Here is a 15,375-nt window from a genome sequence, read left to right as displayed (position 1 = left end):
CAGTACTCTCACCGACGCGTGGGCCCATCCCATCGCCAACTTGTGAAATAGAAATAGTCGACGTTCTGCTTGGCTGCCTCGCTGCCGTCCCCAACCACTTCCGTTCTATCTTCGCCGCCACCGGCAAGCTCTCTGCCCTCCTCCACTCCACTCCGTTGGTACTGGGAGTGCAGATCCATCCGGTGACTTGGATTGATTTCTTCGCTCGTCGGTAAGGATCCCCTGACCTCGCTGCTCACTCGGATGGATCGATCGATTCCCCCCTGTTCTAAGAGTTAGTGATTTTCTTCTGCAGAATCCCACTTTCTTGGCTGCACCGTGAGCAATCAAAATCCAATCTTTTTCCTCCCCTCTAATCCGCCCGCTCTGTTCTGTTGCGATTCGATTTGTTTTGCTTGCTGCGTGTCAAGGAGGAGTACTAACTGATACCTGCCAGTTTAGGATTCGACGTGTGGGATTTGATTGAGTTGGGATGGCTCGTCGTCTCATTAGCCCCGCAGCGGCGTGCCGAGGCTGCGGTTTCGTTAAGGCCGGGTTTCTGGGCGCGTTCTCCTCCTTCCATGTGATTCCACTCTCCCTCTCTAAGCTCTAGTCCCTACCTTCCTCTTTCTCTCCAGTGTTCTCCTTCCACTCCTCAAAATTTGATTGTTTGGATTCTAGTTGTCAGACGAAGCTGGCATCATGTAATATTAGATACACCATGGATGGAAATGTCGTCGCCAGCTTTTTGCAGTGTAGATTTCAAGTTAGATTAGATTGCTGCTCTTGGTCGCTGTGGATTCTTAATCCATGTGTGCTATTAATAGTAGTCTTAAATAATGTCTCCGTGTACATGCCTCTGACATAAAAAAGATAAACTTATTGTGTTCTGGGCGTCCAATTAAGTTTTATATGTTGCAACACACTCCTTGTAGTTAGTGATTGGCTAGTAATTTCCGTCCCTTTTTGGCAGTATCAAAGCTTGCCATCGTGCTCATCAAAGAAGAGTTCTTCGGTGAAGAATTGCTCTAGCTACCGTGCTAATTTAAGGAAAGAGGTAGGATCCCTCTTTCCCTGTTGTTTTTAGATTATTGTTAAAACTTGTTGCATGGCATTACACGTGTTTAATTATACCTTTTTTGTGTGGTATGACTGGCATTGCTTATAGATTTCATTTTTCCCTGTTGTAGGGTTCACGTTGGATAAGATCCGACCCTTCCTTGTCAGTAAATGTTAGTATCATCTCGCATGCCCAACGATTTATCATTAAATATATACCACCTCCAGTCAAGTTTACTTGATGTCTCATGCAGGAAAACAGCCTGTTTTCCTGCTTGAAACGTCAAGTAAACTTGACCAGAGGGAGTACATTTCTGTGTACAGAGTACATGGTGGGCTGTTGGGTTGGAAAAAACTTTGTGTTACTCTGTGCTAATAAAATATTCATGAGTTCTATCTTTTGACTAGTAGATTGAAATGTAGTACACAATAGTGTGTTTCTTTAATTAAGTTAACTCTTGGCATACAATGCGCCCTGATGTCTCTTCCATCTGTATTCTCCTTACTATTTCCCTTATCCATAACTCAGAGTGTAAAGATTGTTGGCAAGAGGACATCTTGTTCTGTTGCAACAGAGCCGCCTCTTGCTGCAACTGAAGAACCAGAGATGGATGCTCCAAAGGAGATATTCTTGAAAGATTACAAGAAACCTGATTTTTTGTTTGACACGGTAACTATGTGCCTTTTCTAATTGCTCCCCTGCACAGATTCCAGTATCTGAACTTTTGTTGTTGAAATTCTCCAACTGTTATGGCCTATGTGTGGTTAGCGGTTTGGAATCCATTTCTATTGAAATATATTTGTTTTAGACATCGACGCAGTTTCCAAAATACACCTTTGACCACTATTTTTTAGTAATGTATTAATACAAGTCGCAGGTAGTAATATTTTGGAAATACTTTCGATGACAAATCTACCAATATTTTCTCATATGGCTGATCTAGATACTTTGTGTACATAAGTGTTCAGAGTCATGCATCCTAGAACAGCATTTTTTGAAATGGGGCTAGTGACTAGATTGATATGCTAACCTGTATATCTTGATACCCATTGATTTTAAGTTCTTTCTGTCTTGCTGGGTTGATACTATCACGAACAATAAACATCTGGATTTTATGTTTCTTCCAAATTGACTGTTGATTCCTTTATATTTGTTATCTTATCTGTATTATGTTTTTAACTTTTTACTGTCACCTGATTCAACTGCAGGTGGATTTGCAGTTTCAACTTGGTGAAGAAAAGACCATAGTTACATCTAAAATAGTTGTATCTCCTGGTGCTGAAGGTCAAATCTATCCTTGCAACTACACTCTCTTAAGTTAGAAAATTAGATCAACTCTTCTGTACTTTTTTTGGCAATATATTATAATATCACTAGAGTGTTAAGTATATATCTAGGCTCGTATACTTTTGTTTTGCCATTATTTTTCTCACTTACACCATGGGAAGGAACTTTGCAATGTCTTAGATGAGCTTCTGGACTCCCTAGCTAATTTTCGTAGTAATATTTTGTTGCAGGCATCTCATCTCCGCTAGTTCTTCACGGGAGTGACCTAAAGCTGTTATCAATCAAAGTCAATGGCAATGAGTTAAAGGTGATAATTAGTTCACATAAACTTTTCTTGCGTGTTTAGATGTTGCAAATTGCAAGATAGTCACAGAGCATTCCGACCTCTTTTTCATCCCTGTTATGTTACGACCATCTCTCCAATCATGAGTTTTGGTGAACTTCGAAATTTGATAATCATCTCCCGACCTTTGATTTTTTTACCTTTTCTTGACTCTTATTTGTAGAAGGACATATAGCATCTGTTTGGGGAATGTGTTGATGGGAATATTACAAGATTATTCAATAAACAGTGGGCAGAAACCCTTTTTATTTGTTCAACTATAGAATAATTGTAAATTTGATAGTCATAATTCTCTTATTTCTGACCCAAAAAAGTAGATCAGAAGCAGGCTTGCACCTGATAGAATTTTGTTGGGATTGTGATGAGATGACAGAGGCACTTCCAGAGATATAGTTGTTATATAGTAACATTCAACAATAGCCAAAAGATTGCTTGTGCGTTGTGGCGTCCAAATTGCTTGCTTCAATCTATGTTTTCCTGTCACACATGGATAGTTATAACTGAAAATCTACCTGTGAATAATTGCAGTGAGTCAATGAGGTAGCATCTATTTACTGCTGATCTCTACTCTGAAAACGGTTCTAGTCTGGTGGGGGACAAATCCTGGTACCCCCACAGTGACTAGAACCCCGCTGACTTGATACATGTAGTCTTAAAAAGGTTTAATGGTTCTGTAGTTTTATTTTACTATTTTGTTTATCACCTGCCTGCATCTACTGAATGCTAGAGTGAAGATTATACCGTCAATTCACGCCATCTGATGCTCTCAACACCACCTGCTGGTGTGTTCAACTTGGAAATTGTTACGGAAATATGTCCTCAGCTAAACACATCTTTGGAGGTACTGACTGCTTTTCATAGGGCTACAGACTTTAATCTACTAGTTATAGTCTGGACTAAAGGCTGTGGTGTTTTCTATTTTAATTTCTTGTAAAATTTACAGGGCCTGTACAAGTCGACTGGTAATTTTTGCACACAGTGTGAAGCAGAAGGGTTCCGGAAAATTACCTACTTTCAGGTATTGTGTCCTCTACTTTCAGTAAAATTACTCTATAGATTGATGCTTTGGCTGTCTCCATTGTTTATGAATCTCAGATATCATATATTGAACAATTATATGTTTGTGTTCTGATATATGACATCTGCATTAAATATCATGTTTTGTATCTATTAAAGACTATCTTTTACCTTCTGTTGGTGTTTAATCAGTACATGACTTGTATTTGGAAATGTTGAATGTTATCACAGGATCGCCCAGATGTCATGGCAAAATATACTTGTCGTATTGAAGCTGATAAAACTCTGTATCCAGTATTGTTGTCCAACGGGAATCTTATCGAGCAGGGAGATCTTGCGGTACACTAGCTTCGTAACGCAATCATCAGAGCTAAGAAAGGGATAATCACTGTATGCCACTATTTTTATTTTCATTTATGTTTTTGGAACTGTAGGGTGGAAAGCATTATGCATTGTGGGAGGATCCCTTCAAGAAACCAAGCTACTTGTTTGCTCTAGTTGCTGGTCAGTTGGAATGCCGGGAGGACTCATTTGTTACATGCTCTGGCCGCAAAGTAACACTTCGAATTTGGACTCCTGCCCAAGATTTACCAAAAACAACACATGCTATGTATTCTCTTAAAGCAGCTATGAAGTGGGATGAGGAGGTTGGTCCAGATTCATCTGTCCCATATTTTGTCTACAGTTTCTTTAGTTAATCAGATAGCTGATGCAATTTTGCCTTTTGGTTTGTGCCAACTGCCAGGTCTTTGGTCTTGAGTACGATCTTGATTTATTCAACATTGTTGTTGTTCCTGATTTCAATATGTAAGTTCTTTTTTCTTATCTGCACCAGCATGTTGCAGTATTTTTTGTGGAATGCCGTTGCCTTTCCTCTGTAGGAGTGTAGGGTGATCTTGTTGAACCTTTCTTTTTTGCGATGGATGATCTTGTTGAACCTCCTGTTTTAATTAAATGTTAACAAGCCAGTTGCCAAATTCTAATCTAGCATGAGTCCTAAACTGTCTGTACTGATAAAATAACTCTTTTAATTGTAGGGGAGCGATGGAGAACAAGAGCTTGAACGTAAGATTTTATCTTTGCTTAGCAAATATTTGCACACTGATAAATTTCTGATACTCTGGTTTTTCAATAATAAACAGGTATTTCAATCTAGACTTGTGTTGGCATCACCAGAGACTGCCACTGATGGTGATTATGCTGCAATTTTGGGTGTCATTGGTCATGAGGTACATACATTTGTAGATATCCTTGATTTTTCTTGATGTGATTACCCAATATTTAGTGGATTCAGTTGTACTTACTGCTTGTTAATTTTGCAGTATTTCCACAACTGGACTGGGAATAGGTAACTGTGTACACAATATCACCACTCTGGATGTATCTTTTATTTAATTTGTATCCTCAAAGTTGTATTCAATTCCTTCATACCTGATTGAACATTTTTCCATCCTTTTTGCTCCTTTATTTATAATTTTTTTGGAACCCATTAATTAGTTCTTTGCCTGATTGGATTGCAGTCATCATATCCTTATCTCTATAATATTGCAGAGTAACTTGTCGTGATTGGTTCCAGCTAACCCTGAAAGAAGGACTGACTGTCTTCAGGGATCAGGTACTCATGCAGTATGTAGGCCTAGCTCTCTCGCTCTCTCACAGAGAAGGAAGCTAACACTCGAACACAGGCTGAAACTCAATGCTATGTAGCACTTGGAAACACAGACACTGTAGAGAAGCTAGCAAAACATTGGCACTAAACAAGCACGAGAGAACACAGGCACAGCCGGGGGTTTTATGGCTCTGTACTCCAGAGCTTTCACTTGTATTTCACTTCACCAACACACACACACTCCTTAACACGAATACATGGACCCGTATTTAAAGACTAGCACACACACCTGGTGATCACCCTGGCCGTTCGGCTGATTGCGCACTTGCCGCATGAACCGGACAGAGCCGAACTGATCAGCTGCATGCTAGACACGTACACACACGGTGAGCCACAACACCCACCTCTTGACTCGCCCATCTCTCCTGGACTCCAGGCCATGTGTGCATGAAACTCCACGATCTGACGTGCATGTAGGATCACTCCACTCTTTCCTGCATGCCCGTGCTGACCTCTTCCACACACCTGACTTCAAGCAGTGCGTGCACACATCTGCCGACGCGCCGATCCGCGGACTACGCACGCGCTCCGTGCTACACTTCAGTTGATCGACTCTACGCCATGCAACCACACCCTAACTATCCTGGACACGACTAAACATGATAGACAAAAACATAAAACAACAAGATTAACTCTAACACAGTAGACCATGTTTTACCTGCTGCAAGTTTAGTTTTTCATCTTATTTGGCTAACTAAATTAGTTGTGCAGGAGTTCTCGTCAGATCTCGGGTGTCGTACAGTAAAACGCATTGCTGATGTCTCCAAACTCAGAATCTATCAATTCCCTCAGGTTTTCTCCATCTGCATTCTGTCACTGCATTCCAGTTTAATTGTTGTGGAAATTGAAATAAACTGCAGCTGTATGATTTATTTTGATCACCCTGTGACTTTTCCCCTGATATCTAGGATGCTGGGCCTATGGCACATCCTATCCGCCCCCATTCATATATCAAGGTGATAATACTCAATTATTCAGTTATTTGAATATATTTATTGATTCTGTAACTTGTAACTACCATAAAGGTCTGGCGTGTAATTTATTTAATTTGACTGACAGATGGATAACTTCTATACTGGTGAGTTTCTTTGTCTATAAAGTTTGCTGCATACTGTGAGATGTACAACCTCATCAACTGAATATCTTCAATCCCCCGTTGAACCACGAAACCTTATCTGATGAATCATCTCCATGACTATGTTTGTGAACAACTTTGCAGTGACGGTACGTATTTTTCATGCTGTTTCTTGTTAATCAAACACTGATAATGTAATGATCGTAACACTCTTAACATTCTTTTTTGTTGTTGTCTACTTCTTCATTCAATCGCTCTGGGATTTCATCACAGGTTTACGAGAAGGTTCGTTTATATAATATTTTTCGTTTACAGTTTCCGCGCCTTTATAGAAAATCACAATGAGATGTGACTTGGACATGTACTTGTTATAGGGTGCTGAAGTTGTCAGAATGTACAAGACCTTGTTCGGAGCATCAGGGTTCCGAAAGGTAAAATTCATGGAAACAATGCTGATGATCATACTCTAGTATACATACCAGTCGTTTTGGACAGTGGCACGATCTCCAATACACACTATTGACCGTTTTTTCTAATTATATGCTAGTAAAAATCATAAATGATATGGAATTACTTTTTATGGTAAGTCTAGAGATATCTTGTACAAGCTAAATCACTTTTTCTGTATATAAGTGGTCAAAGTTTAAGATTTTTTATTGCACTTATTTTGTGAATCTCCTGCATATGTATTTCAAAAATAAGAGGTGTTGTTGCTTACGTATACAGAAAAAGATCGAGACACTGCCCTATATTGTTAAATCCCCTGCATATTATATTTTCCATGGGATATATGTCCTTTTTCCAGTTTTTTATTGTACCAGTTCGTCTTTTGTTGCAGGGCATGGATCTTTATTTCCAAAGGCATGATGGGCAAGCTGTTACCTGTGAAGACTTCTACGCAGCGATGTGTGATGCAAATAATGCCCAGCTGCCAAACTTTTTACAATGGTAGTAGATATCACATCTATCTTCAGTCATGTTACAAGTTGCAAACAAAATCTTATTGTGAAAGAGCCATCCAATAGGTACTCCCAAGCAGGTACACCTACAGTCAAGGTAGCATCTTCATATGATGCAAATTCTCGGACATTTTCTTTGAAATTTAGGTGAGCCTCCATACTCTCCAGTTTTGAATTGCTTATTTAACTCTAAAACTTAGGAATAGTTCAATGCTGAGATTGATCTTCCATATCTCTCGGTTTTATTCTTTTTGTTCATGATAGTGGTACATGGACTTTGCATGCCTTGATACTTCCTTTTCTTCCTTTAGTCGCAATTTCTGAAAGTGGTACATTTCTAACTAAATCCATCTGCTTTTTTTTCCAAAAAAAAAGTCAAGAAGTGCCATCCACCCCTGGGCAGCCGGTGAAAGAACCAATGTTCATACCTGTGGCGGTTGGGCTTGTTGATTCCAGCGGAAAAGATATGCCCCTAACTTCCGTTTACAGTGATGGAATGCTCCAAACACTCTCTAGTGATGGCCAGGCAGTCTTCACTACTGTGCTTCAATTTAAAAAGGTAAAAGTAAATTGTGATTCTCTTTCTTCAAGATTTCCCCTAAGTAATGATCACTCCATAGCATATTGTGTGGTTAGTTTTGGTGTCCGTTCCTTCATTCAATCCTACGCTATACTTCGCTACAATTGCCACCTTAAACTCTTTTTTTTGGGTGGGGGGGGGGGGAGCCATTTTGTAGGACTGCAAGTTTTGTGTATAGGTTAAGATTTGAATCCTAGTCAAGATATGACCTGTGGTTGACACTCACATTGGCACCTAGTTGTAATTTTCTGTTTGCATCAGGTATTAATTGTTTCTTGATATTCTTTTCTGATATTCAAACTTGCTTTCATTATTCAGAAGGAGGAAGAGTTCATATTTAACAATGTAGCCGAGAGGCCAGTTCCTTCCTTGTTGAGGGGATACAGTGCTCCTGTCCGTCTTGATTCTGATCTGAGTGAGAGCGACTTATTTTTCTTACTTGCCAATGATTCGGATGAATTTAACAGGTTTGTTCTGGATTACCCTGCCAAAGATATTGCTATTTTTATTAAAGAGTTTAATCTAACGATTTGTTCATTCCCTAGATGGGAAGCTGGCCAAATTTTGGCACGAAAGTTGATGCTCAGTCTCGTAGCCGACTTCCAGCAGCAGAAAACACTGGTCCTAAATCCAAAATTTGTTGATGGACTTAGATCAATCCTGTGCAACACAAGCTTGGATAAAGTAATTATTCTTTTGGGCCTTATTATGATTCTTTTTTTCCTCGAACACACATGAGAGCTGCATGTCATTGTATTAAGAAGGGGAATAAAATGGTCCGGTTACAACACATAAGAACAGAACAAAACAACAAGAAGACGCTAATTACTCACTAGGCCCTATTATGATTTACGGCACCAATTCCAATTACAAAATGGCAATTTTGATTTCCACAGGAATTCATTGCGAAAGCAATAACTTTGCCTGGTCAAGGGGAGATTATGGACATGATGGCAGTTGCAGATCCTGATGCAGTTCATGCTGTGCGTACTTTCATTAAGAAGGATCTTGCCTTCCAACTCAAAGACGATCTTCTTGCAGCTGTAAGTGGCACCATCCAACAACTAAATTGTCTGAGAATGTGGCCAACTTTGCATTCCTTTCCCTTTCTTTTTTGCACATTTGCGTTTTTCGTTACTACTGTTATCCATAATACCCTTTTCTTGTAACAGCATGGTTTTACTTGTTCTTCTTAGGTGACAAGCAACAGAAGTTCCGATGCTTACACATTTAACCATGATTGTATGGCTCGCCGTGCATTGAAAAATACATGTCTTGGTATGTTTCTCTCTTTTTCTAGTGTGCTCCAACTTGGGAATTACATTCCGGACAATGTGGCCTTACATATATTTCCTGTTGTTCCTTGTAGCGTACCTTGCATCTCTGGATGAGCTGGATGTCACTGAACTTGCATTGCATGAGTACAAGTCTGCGACTAACATGACAGAGCAGTTTGCTGCACTAGCAGCATTGTCACAAAATCCTGGCCAAGTTCGCGATGATGCCCTTTTGGATTTCTATAACAAGTGGCAGCACGACTATTTGGTAAGATAGATGCTGCTCATATAAGTGCTGATTCTTACTAATAATGCAATAGCCTTAATATGCACCAATGTAGCACACTAGTTTTTATATTAAGTGGTTATTTGAATACTTGTGTTTGTTTTTATGCTTTGATAGGTTGTAAGCAAGTGGTTTGCTCTTCAAGCTACCTCGGACATTCCTGGGAACGTTGTTAATGTTCAAAAGTTGCTGGCTCACCCCGCTTTTGACATGAGGAATCCCAACAAGGTACAGGGGGGGATGCTGTTAGCTGTAGCTTATCTCACATTAAAATTTGAGTATGAAGTTTGAGGACCTGACTGAAGATTTGCTCGAGATTCAGGTATACTCGTTAATCGGGGGATTTTGTGGGTCACCGGTGAATTTCCACGCAAAAGATGGATCTGGGTACAAGTTCTTGGGTGAGGTTGTTTTGCAGCTTGACAAGATAAACCCTCAGGTTAATTGGGCTTAATGCATAAAAACATTTTTTTCTCCGGTCATCTTGTTTCCGCGTAATGTTTGATTTGAGCTAACACATGATATTCTTTGCTGGATCTGAAAACAGGTGGCCTCACGCATGGTTTCAGCGTTTTCTCGGTGGAGGCGATACGACGAGACAAGACAAGCTCTTGCTAAGGTCTGTGTCTCTCTTCGTGCAATAGGGCAATAGCTATGTGATAGGTTGTTGGTCTAATAACACCTTCCTTTGTGAATTGTGATGCATTGCAGGCCCAGCTGGAGATGATCATCTCGGCCAATGGACTCTCTGAAAACGTGTACGAGATAGCTTCAAAAAGTCTGGCAGATTAGTTGCCTTGTCATTTGATGAACATGGCTTATCAAAGTCAGTCCTACTTTGATGAACGGTTTCAGGGTACTTAACTGAATACAGTAGGTTCATGTGGTGGCAAAATAAAGTGGCCTAATTATGTTGGTGGGGTTTGCATAAAGCTGTTTTTCTCGATTGCTCGTTACCCAGGCTGATGATTGTTCGCGTCAAAACAATCAAATAAATAGTAAGCATAATTATTGAGCAGGCAGGATGGTTCCCTTCTCTGACGTTTGAAATCTCCGTGACAATTCTGGAGTTTTCCAGACTCGGTTAGGTTCTAGCAGTGTCTCGGTGGTGCTACTACTCTCTCATTCTCAGGGTTAGGAGCAGAGAAGAGAAGACTGCACTGCACTGCACTGTACCTCAGGAAGCTTTCTGGTTTTGCCACCAGATGTCTAAATAAACTTTTGTTGAATTTGGAACCTGAACAATTAATTGACTGACCTCGCACCGAACTTGTCTTCGTAAATTGATTTCTTTCGGACAGCTTTAAACGCATGTGGACTACAATAAGCTCTTTGCGGAGCTTAGATCTCTCTAATAGGTGTATGTATAAGATACAGTGTGTAGGAGTGTGTATAGAGTGTAACGTCAGTTCAAATACTACCGTTTGTAACTCGTTGAGGCTAAAAAAAATTAATTTGTGATGTTTACAAAAAAAAATTCTGGTGGTGGGAGGCGCAATTCTCGCCGTGGTCCGACCAGGCTCCGTGGGGTCAAAAGTGTGATCCCTCTCTTTTCTGAACTCGTATGGCGTGGGTGGGGTGCAGTGCAGACGCGGCTTCGCGTGAAAAGCGTGTGGTGTGGTGTGGTGCCCACCACAGACAGCATCTCTCTCGGGAATGGATTGGTACCATCATTGATCCGATCATCTCATCTATATTCTCTTTATTTTATTCTTATTCTAATTTCTTTCTCAGTTCTCATTTTTTTATTTATTTTTAACGGCTTCTTTTTAAAAGGATTTATAAAAAAATCACATTAAAGAAAATAACCTTAAAATTTCTTTATAATAAAAAGCTGTTAAAACACTGAAGAAAAAAAAATTATAAAGAGATTCTAGTCAGAAAAAAAATCCGTAGCATTTCCTAAGATACTTCCCCCTCTAATCTAGAAACTAACGACGAGCAATAAATGAGTACTCTGCTCGATGCCTCGATTCATGGGATGGAACAGCATCTATCTATCTATCTATCTGCTGCATTAATCTGGTTTAAGATAAGCAAGAATTAAAATTTTGCTAGCTAGCAGCAGGATAACCGATAATAAGTACGTAATTAATTTCAGAGTCCCTTAACCCGTAAGGAAAAAAAAGAAGAAGATACTGTACTCCAGCAAGAATAGAAGAAGAAACAGACAGGAGTCGGGTCCATTCAAAGGCAACGGCGGGAGGAAGAAGAAACCGATGACACTCACCCAAGTGGCCCACCACCCATTTATATATTATTATTATTATTATTATTAGCACTAGAGCAGTAGGCCCCGCCCCGCCCCGCTCCCTATTAAACACCTCCTCCCACTCTCTCCCCATCATCATCCACAACTCCACAAGGGCAAAAGCACAAGAGAAAAGAGGATCGAGAGCGAGAGACAAGCACGCAGCGCAAGCAAGGAAGCATGGCCTCCCGCTACGAGGTTGAGGTCACGGTGGGCTCCGCGCGCGACCTCAAGAACGTCAACTGGCGCAACGGCGACCTCAAGCCCTACGCCGTCCTCTGGGTCGACGACGGGCCCAAGGTCTCCACCCGCGTCGACCTCGACAACGGCGACAACCCCGTCTGGGACGACAAGCTCCTCGTCCCGCTCCCGCCCTCCGCCACCCGCCTCGAGGACGCCGTCCTCTACATCGACGTCGTCCACGCCAACGCCGCCGAGGGCGTCAAGCCGCTCGTCGGATCCGCGCGCCTACCGCTCCGCGACGTCCTCGACGACGCCGGCCTCGGGGGAAAAGCCTCGCGCTCGCTCCGCCTCAAGCGTCCCTCGGGCCGCCCGCATGGACGCCTCGACGTCCGCGTCGCCGTCCGCGAGGCCGCGCGGTACTACCCCACCCCGTACCCGGCGCCCTACGGCAACCCCGCCGGCGGCTCGCGCGATCCCTACTACGCGGCCCCGCCGCCCTACGCCCCTGCCGCCGCCGGGTACGGCCAGCCGGCGTACGCTGCGCCGCCGTCCGGGTACCCTGCCGCTGCTGCGGACGCCTATGGCTACGGAGGAGGCGCTGCGCCGGCGTACGGCGCTGCTCCGGCTGTGGGCGCCGCTGCTCCTCAGAAGGGCACTGGGAAGATGGGGATGGGGACGGGGCTGGCGGTGGGTGCGGCGGCGGGGGTGCTGGGCGGGCTGGCGCTGGCGGGAGGGGCGAGCTACCTCGAGGACAAGTTCGAGGAGAGAGTGGCGGAGCGGGTGGAGGACCAAGAGGAAGCCTACGGCGGCGGAGGGTACGACGACGACTACTAGGATCAAGTCCAGTCGGGACTGAATAATCAAGATTGTGATTTCCTTGTTTATTTGGCAACATTAATTTCCGGTTGAGTAATCTCGTGCTGCTTTCTGTTCTGGAGCTGCACTTTCCTAAATAATCTCGTGTTTGAGGCATTCAAATTTAGAGTTTTATATTTTCTAAAATATTGTTGTTTTTTTATAGCTCTTAGTATATAACGGTGGTATGCGTATTTTTTACTATACTAGTTGAATGCAGGTGCGTTATAATAGGAGTCGAAAATTTGCACACGATAATATTGCTGATTAAGTATAGCGAACAGTTACTGTAGATCTAATAGCAGCTATTGATCAGATGGTGTATATCATGTTTACCTAGAGTCCAAATCTAATTGTGATCGAATTTTGTAGAGCACATAACTTAGAGCCCTCAGCTGCACACTTTGTTTCCTCTGGTCTAGCTTTATAATCTGTCAACCATCACCATAATCACGAATAAACCACAACAAGCATCAACAATTGCAGGCATAAACAGAGGGATTTCAGGCATAAACAGAGGGATTGCAGGCATAAACAGAGGGAAGGCACTCTCATATGGGCACATAAAATACAATCTGCAAACAAAATATGCTTAGGCACAAGCAGAGGGAAGACACCACCTCACCTTGAGGAAATCTGTGAGCGACTGGAACAGCCATGCGGTAGCATTTCTGACCTTCCTAACCTGCTCGTCCTCTAGGCCTCCCTCACCCCTATCATATGCATGATCAGCCTGAATACCACATCCTTCCACTCCAGCGTCTCAACCTCCTCGAACCTCCGCACCACCTCCCTGAGAGATATTCACCTTTTCAAGGATTTTTCAACTTCCGAGAGATTGTCTAACTTATCCAGAGCCTTTCTTTGTCCGTACTGCTAACTGCTTTAAATACCTGCCGGCAGTAGCGTGCCCCGAATGGGATGGCACGAGTTCCAAGGCACCATAAATGGAAAGGACGTCATCATAGCCTCTGTGCGAAGTGACTGGGGGTTGAAAATGCGTCCCGCGCCCGGTCATCTGTCGCCATAATAGCACTGGCAATGGGCGTCGTGGAGCGGGCCCACCGGGCAGCCGCAGAGTGGCCCGGCGTGCTCGTCCTGTCTTGTTCTCCTACCACAGCAGCGCTGCGGCAGATTGAAAGCCTCGGCCCTTGCGACGTTATCCCGAGACGTGCCGGATGGCACGGGATGGGACCCGTGCATTTAATGTCCCCACGCCCTTCTGTCAGAATATGGCAGGAACTGACACCGAGCGTGGCGGGAGCAGTTGGAGCTGACAAGCCACGCGCGCTCTTAAATGCGGTCTCGGGCCTTTCGCTGGCTGACACCTCATCGCTGGACCCCTGTGGGGGCCACTGTCAGGGGGCTTCCTGGGTCGTCGGGGAACCGAGTGCTCGGGGGGTCACTGTTCACCTCCCCGAGCACTCTCTCCCGAGAATGTCCTCCCTCGGTCCTCGGGGAACCGAGTGCTCGGGGGCTACTGTTCACCTCCCCGAGCACTCTCTCCCGGGCATGCTTGTACGGATCCTCGGGGAACCGAGTGCTCGGAGGCCGCTGAGCGCAGCCCCGAGCACTCTCTCCCGGAACTTCCTTCAGTGGACCCTCGGGGTACTCGGGTGCCCGGGGGGCTACTGCTCGCAGCCCCGGGCACACTCCTTCCGGTACTTAGTCTTCACAGATCATCGGGGAACCTGGGTACTCGGGGACCACTGACTGTGGCCCCGAGCGCCCTCTCCCGAAACTTAGTCTTTTTTACCTCGCGGAGGTGACCCAGCGGGATGACGCCACATGGCGGATTGGTGGCCTGACCTTGGGATTCGGGGATCCCTGGTTCCTGATTCATCGACAATAGTAACAGTAACAAATCAGGTAGTGGTGGATGAAGCACACGCAACATCTATGAGAGACGAGCAAGACGTTGAGGATGTGTAGGAGATACAATCGAGGCGTGTAGCCAATGTGGGGGAGCACATCTCTAGCAAATTGAAGAGATGTAGAGGGAGGATCAGAAGCTCGAGGAAGCTATTACCAATGAAGAATCATCTAACGAGGAGGAAAATGTTCTTGTTCCTGTATAGTGGAGTAATCATAAAATTTCAAAGATAGTGGTTAGTGAGGGTCATTAGACACTGTGGGAATATCATGAGAACAAGGTGTTATAGGGTACTATATACCTTACTAAGGAGATTGTTATTGATGCAATAAAATTTTGGTCGTTGTCTTTTCGGAGGCAGTTAAATGTTGTGAAGTCAAGCAAAAGAGAGTACGACGTTAAGTGTTTGGTGTCCGATTGTTCGTGACGGTTGCACGTATTCAGGGGGAAATGGGTTGACCACTGGGTGTGCTCAATAATTAGGAAGCATAATTATCATATCCAGGAGGAGACCTCGACTCCCTTATTGCTACGAGGCCTATCAGGCAGGTTGTTCCATCGGACAATCTGACCTACTCTAGAGGCCATGTGAGGGCGAACCAGCGGCGGTGGCGACGGGACCATGATGATAGGAACAATCGACGACAGTAGGGGAGATAATAGTAGGATTTTATCTTTGTT

The 15,375-nt window shown here is 43.5% G+C and overlaps 2 protein-coding genes across 2 annotated transcripts; both read left to right on the top strand.

The window, feature by feature from the left end:
* The first annotated feature begins 48 nt into the window (after positions 1 to 48).
* Positions 49 to 10,447, top strand: LOC133895308 (puromycin-sensitive aminopeptidase-like). The gene is made up of 35 exons (XM_062335534.1): positions 49 to 211; positions 296 to 318; positions 442 to 562; positions 953 to 1,036; positions 1,170 to 1,211; positions 1,568 to 1,708; positions 2,248 to 2,323; positions 2,557 to 2,633; positions 3,397 to 3,510; positions 3,613 to 3,687; positions 3,918 to 4,025; positions 4,121 to 4,333; positions 4,432 to 4,493; positions 4,724 to 4,751; positions 4,829 to 4,915; positions 5,009 to 5,034; positions 5,238 to 5,301; positions 6,067 to 6,147; positions 6,264 to 6,311; positions 6,415 to 6,433; positions 6,575 to 6,579; positions 6,704 to 6,715; positions 6,805 to 6,861; positions 7,269 to 7,378; positions 7,456 to 7,536; positions 7,765 to 7,948; positions 8,288 to 8,436; positions 8,515 to 8,653; positions 8,866 to 9,012; positions 9,166 to 9,247; positions 9,339 to 9,514; positions 9,650 to 9,760; positions 9,855 to 9,971; positions 10,080 to 10,151; positions 10,244 to 10,447. Exons 3-35 carry the CDS (start codon positions 473 to 475, stop codon positions 10,322 to 10,324), a joined length of 2,958 nt encoding a protein of 985 aa, XP_062191518.1. The 5' UTR covers positions 49 to 211; positions 296 to 318; positions 442 to 472; the 3' UTR covers positions 10,325 to 10,447.
* Positions 10,448 to 11,866: 1,419 nt separating this feature from the next.
* LOC133895943 (protein SRC2 homolog) lies at positions 11,867 to 12,944 on the top strand. Its single transcript, XM_062336468.1, has one exon. It carries the CDS (start codon positions 11,964 to 11,966, stop codon positions 12,798 to 12,800), a length of 837 nt encoding a protein of 278 aa, XP_062192452.1. The 5' UTR covers positions 11,867 to 11,963; the 3' UTR covers positions 12,801 to 12,944.
* Positions 12,945 to 15,375: the final 2,431 nt, after the last annotated feature.

Source organism: Phragmites australis, chromosome 16 (genome assembly GCF_958298935.1).
Source record: "Phragmites australis chromosome 16, lpPhrAust1.1, whole genome shotgun sequence".
Lineage (NCBI taxonomy): Eukaryota > Viridiplantae > Streptophyta > Magnoliopsida > Poales > Poaceae > Phragmites > Phragmites australis.
Note: the sequence above shows the minus strand (reverse complement) of the source record. Positions and strands in the feature narration are given on the sequence as shown.